The 6,000-nt window shown below is 29.9% G+C and overlaps 1 protein-coding gene across 3 annotated transcripts in view; it reads right to left on the bottom strand.

Moving 5' to 3' along the window:
• Positions 1-376: 376 nt before the first annotated feature.
• The window catches only part of LOC129958224 (catenin delta-2-like), a 136,772-nt gene continuing 131,148 nt past the window's right edge, over positions 377-6,000 (bottom strand). For 2 of the 3 annotated variants that reach the window (XM_056070510.1, XM_056070512.1), the window contains one exon: positions 377-2,359. In XM_056070510.1, the coding sequence (XP_055926485.1) occupies positions 2,195-2,359 (165 nt within the window). In that variant the 3' untranslated portion in view covers positions 377-2,194. The remainder of the gene's footprint in view (positions 2,360-6,000) is intronic. The other variant, XM_056070511.1, reaches the window with a different exon arrangement.

Genomic DNA, 6,000 nt, shown 5'->3' with positions numbered 1-6,000 from the left:
TGAGGAAGATCCAATAATCATATAGACATGCTAATTAGATATATATATATATATAATCGGGAATATTTAACTATGTATGTATATTAAGAATAAGGAACTGTATAAAAATCCAAATTGTGTAATTTATTCAGCATTTTAATTTCCGACTCAAACAACAAAAAAATATAATTATTTAGGACTTTCAAAGCATTTTCCAACTGGAAGCGTATACCAATCCCGAACGGTTCAGAAATTAGCTATACAGTACATTAATAATTTCTTAAATATAAATATATAAATATATATATATATATTGGAGCTGATAAATCAAACTTTTTAACACAACTTAATTTAAAATGATTTATTTGTAAATATAAGAAAAAAGAGAAAACTGCAATAGTTTGCATGACAAAATTTATTAATCAAGTATTTCAACTAGACAAGTTTTGACACTTTTGAATTCTGCACAACTTTATATGTAAAACGACTTAAAAATTTAACATTTTAAACATGTAAATAGGTCAACTTCATTAGTAAAGATTTTGAAATAAAAACACTAGGTCAGCAGCCTGTAAGGCATTATTTATCTTATAATTAAATGCAATAACTTAAAAGATACAGTGCATTTTTATACTTGGTCTAGGACACATACAGAAATATAAACAAATCTAACAAAAGTAAATATCATACAAAGAGCTGCACAGATAATAAAAAAAACTTCACGGAATGGGTAAGAGTTCTTTCAATGTTTGATGTTTTGTAGCACCCCTGATACTTATGTCATCATGAAAAATGAATTACACAAACTCGGTGCATAAATATGATACATTTTAAAAAACTAAAACATGTATTTTTCTATACCAATTATAAGAAAAGATGCATCATTCTTTACATTTCATATAGTATAGCTGATGATTAGCAAGTAACAAAGACTGATTTTTAAAAATATCCCCCAATGCACAATAAATGGCTAAGGGAGGAAAATTTTGCATGACTAAAATGTGACAATATTCATCCGATTGTTCTATCCCAGATGATTCTACTGTCTTTTACTGGATTCATCTTATGAAACTTCATGATATTAACTTGCTGGCAATGATATATTAAATGTAAATACATTATCAAATGGTGCTTAAATAGGCTACTACGAAACTTCAAACTCGAATGACAAAAGACGAAAAACTACATTGCATATAATGTTAAAATCATTCCCATTATTTCACATTGAACTTGCAGAATTACTCTAAAAACAACACAGAACAATAATGAAAGACTTTTGCGGATTTCTAAAATCTTGTGATTAATACTGAAGATAATATTGCTGGTCAAAATTTTATTTAAATATTTAAAATTAATTTCCTATAAGTAAATCAGTAAAAAAATGCAAAATTAAAAAATATACTAGGAGAAATAAAACATTTAATTTCAAATGAGATATTTGCAATAGTACACACATCCAGGCTCAACACTATTTTTGCAACACTTCATAACATTTACACAGCCTTTTGTTCATGCTTCTCTTTTCAATTTGCAAACTTAATTAAGAGAAGGAACAGCATTAGCTATTCCAGTGGCAGTTCCTTGTTCACACATTCAAGTAGTGTATTAAGGCAAGGCTATCTAAGGTAACGGCATGGATAGCCAATATAGATCTGGATGCTAATAAAAAGAAAGTCATCTTTTGAGCTTTAATCAGGAAATGAAAGCAGCATACAGTTACCAAGCTTATTTTCCAGCACTGCAAGCTACTTGAAAGGTGCTTGAGAGCGCTGATGGTTGGCACAATCAACTGTCTTAATAGGCAAGTAATAAAGTAATAACAGTTATTACTCTGTCTATTAAACTTGTATATACACATTTAAAGGAGGCACGTGCCGAGCAATCAAAATAAGTTTTTACTCGAAACACCACTTTCCACCACTCTGCCCGTGGCTTGATCAGTCAGCAATGCTGACCATTCTGTTTATTTGTTCATTATCACCCGTAACTGAACAAATCAGCTGCGAGGGAAGATGCCATATGATTCTAGGCAGAATATATACAATGCATCCAGTAAATATCTGGCAACTTGGGAGAGGGAATCATAGTTATGTATACTGACTCATTTTTTATGCAAGTTCACATTAAGATCTCTTCATAAATTCTGTATTTAGCACAGTGATGGAAATAGGCATTCGCAACAGGAAGCAAGAAAAGGATTGAGGGAGGCAACAGATCACACCCAAGAGTCACCAGCTGGCATACCATCTGACTGGTCATTGGCAAGAAGTTGGACTGAAATTTTTTTGTCCGAGTGACGACGTACACCATCTCTTTTATCTTTTTTTCTTTCCCTATTTACCTGAGCATATACTGGTTCTGTTGGGGATCGGGCTTGTTGCTATAATTGAAAATTTGACATTAGATATGCGCTTAAATAAAACAAGTAAGATTACTAGTCAAAAAACGATTTCATTCATATTATATAAATGCATATTCTTTTAAGAAAACTTAAAAGTAAATAAAACAACAACATAATATGATAAAAAGCATGCACAACAGATCTACATAAAACATGCCTGAAGGAAAGGTTCAAAAATTAGTAAAGTCTGCAGTATTACAAAAATTGCCAATTCACAAGTACATCCATATAATTTGTCAACATCAACTAAATGTAGTTTCCCTTAATGATTATAACAATTAAGGCATTATTTGATTATAAGGAAACTATATCATTTGAATTGTAATTAATTTTTATTCTTCCTCTATAACAGGGGTAAATGCAACTCCATTAAAAAAATTTAGAAAAGCGAGGAGTAAAATTCCAATACAATTTTAAAACACAATAATGTGACGTACATAGATGCATGCATCAAACTATTTGAACACACACATAAATATATTAATAGCATAAAAAATGTCATTCCTAACCTAAAATATTCATGATTAGCTAGCTTTGGGGGAAAGGAGGACCTGGAGTTTTGTTAATTACTGCAATTAAACTGTGCTAACGATTGAAGATTCAGTACGGCCAACAGCAAAACAGTTGTAAATAACAGCTTTTCATTTAAACCTTCATATATAAAAATAGAATCTCATGTATACAAATTAGCACATATTAGCAATGCGGAACTGCTATTGGGAAGACAATACTTCATGGCATATAAATTATTTTGGTAAGATGATCAGCCATTCAAATTACCCATAAAACCTATAACAATATAAACATAGCATTCATATTTTTTACCATAAAAATTCCATTTGTATTTTTATACTAAGAAATTTTTTTTTTGATAAAATTATAATAAAAATACTGCAAAATGTTCGATTTTTTGCTTAAATTTGATGCAGTCTAAAATTTAAAATTATATACATTTTGAATAATATATTTGTTCTATAAAAATCATGAAAGTATAGTTCATTCATTCAAAAATTCCTGAAAGTGTTTCACAAAAAGGGCTGCAGCATTAAGAACGGGATTCCGGTTATATATGCACTAGTAGTTATTTAATGTTTAATCTCTGAATTTAATTTTTACTCGAATGGCATTTGGTTTATTAACGGGCAGATTAATTTTGAGGAAATTTTCACTTTCTGAAGTAGTTTAGAAATTCTGTTTATAATTCACCAAGTTCTAGAACTACCAAATATTGATTTTAATAACACAACTGTCTTGCACAGCAAAAGCATCTTTTAACAAACTTATATAACTGAGCTCTCAACAGTGGCATAATATTTCTCAGAGAAATGCATGCAAAATTTAAGAAACAATCAATTTCAAGAGACATTTGATAAACGAAGATATTGTGTTAATTTCCAAAATGAAGTTGCAATAAAGAATTTGATTCAAACCCTTAGTTTGTTCTATCCATTACCCACCACACACAAATCTTATATACATTATAAAAATTCTTCAAACAGACATTTCGACTTGCATAAATTCACACTTCTACAATTAACCAACTTATGTATCTCATGCATACAGCATTCTAGTTAACATTTAGAAGCAAATGATCAAATATTCTTAAATCTCAAATTCAAAACACATTTTGCGTTATATAGAAACAAAACATACATTTTTTTAAATCGTATTTAAATAAGTACAGAGAAAGTACTGTAATCGTCAAAAAATTCGAACTCCGAGATTTTGACGAATTTCCACGCTTTAGACCTCCATAAATTCGAAAAACTCCACCATGTCTAGCAATATATGCTTTTAACATTTCTATCAAATTTCGAGCCAAATTCAAGAAGGAAAATGAATCTGTCAGTCTGCATTTTCAAAACTGTAATGACTTAAATTTATCAAATTTGAGATGTGATTTTATGACTACAATTGTAGATCGATTTCAAACTTTGGTTTCAATCGGGTGGAAAAAACAGAAATTCCAATTTTCGGTTACTATTAACCGAATGTCAGGGTCCAAAACGCTCAGCAATCACCCAATAGATTCAGCAAAAATTCTAAATTCATGTCGAAGGTTAATTCAATTAATAAAGTTGTACGTCAATGTCATGTACATCATTCTCTGATTTACCCAAGGTCCACAATTTTCGGTGGAAGGCGGGAATAATACATTTATTAGAGACTATACGAGAAAGTTTTAGGGACATCACTCTCGTTGGTTTTGGCCATTAATTTTAAGAATTAACTAGTAAATGCTTACACTGCATATTTTAAATCTTAAAAATAATGCCTAAGAAATTAGAAAGGCACTTACAACACAATTTGATCAGTAGTTTCCATGGAAACTATTTACTCAAAACATTTAGCAAATCAAACTTGTGGACAGACACTGTTTGATTTTTATTAGTTTAAAAAAAAAAGTCGAACATTTTAAAAATAATACCCGCATATTTAAATCCCAAGAACATTTATAAATTATAAAGTCATCTCCAATATTATTTTAAGTATAATAAATGATTTATTAAATAACAGATTTTTTTATGCAACATTTTTTAATTCATTTAACTGAAAACTAACACATTTTTAAACAAGGGACGTTAATGGCTGTGAAGGAAATGCTCTTTAAAGTCCTATATCATAACAATGTGACGATGATTAACAAATAATCAAACATTAATCAGACTTAAACCTGTAAGTAGAGCAGCTTGTATATTAAGACTGCACTACAACACCCTGAGCTAGAGCACTTAAATGATTTGAAGACTCAAAACAACTCTCTCTGCCTGTGATTTTGAAGGCGCTGGAGTTGCAGTGAGCGCAAAGCCTATTTGGAATGAATTATTATTTTTTTCCCTACTCGCACCATCCAAAGTACGCCTTCAATCTCTCGGGATATTTTTTTTCTGTCTCTTGCACTGGATGTTTATGAGTTTTGGTTTCGATTCTCGTTACCTTGATAAAAACATATCTGTTTTACCGAATATTCATTTTATTTGTTAAAAGTTGATCTTCGGGGGAAAAAAAAAAAAAAAAAAAAAAAGATACGTGACTAATTTTCAAAAACGTTACTCAGATGAACATTTTTATGAAGTATCAATTATTACATGTAAAAAACGATGAACATTTACAGATCTTTTATCACACATCTTATTTCATATTTATTTTTAGAAGAGAATTATCTAGCTGACAGGACAAAGATGGAAGTATGAGTGGGAAAGGAGGCTCTGATACTTCTCTTAATTTATTATTTCAACATTTACACAATTTTATACTAACAAGGCTACAAGGAGTTTATACCATTTACCGGTTATTTAATATGTTTGAAATGCAATAAATTTCATATGTAGATTTGAAACTGAAAATTTTAGGCTGTTTATGGATAAAGTATCTATTTTTTAAAATTGCCACTAAAAACTTTTTTTGTGGCACAGCTAGTTCTAAATTGATCAGTTGCCACTGTCTCTAACCATTTAAAGTTCAGAAAACTACCTAACGAAAAAAAATGTCCTCCTTAAGATTTGTCAATGCAATACTAATTTTGCCATAGATAGTACTTTACACAACATACACTAATAATAGTTGAAAACTCAAACACCAAGAAAGCAGGCATTGGAGGAAATTTTTACATGCTAATT

This window comes from Argiope bruennichi, chromosome X1 (assembly GCF_947563725.1).
Source record: "Argiope bruennichi chromosome X1, qqArgBrue1.1, whole genome shotgun sequence".
Classification (NCBI taxonomy): Eukaryota; Metazoa; Arthropoda; class Arachnida; order Araneae; family Araneidae; genus Argiope; species Argiope bruennichi.
The sequence above is the reverse complement of the archived record's forward strand: the minus strand, read 5'-3'. Positions and strand labels throughout refer to the sequence as shown.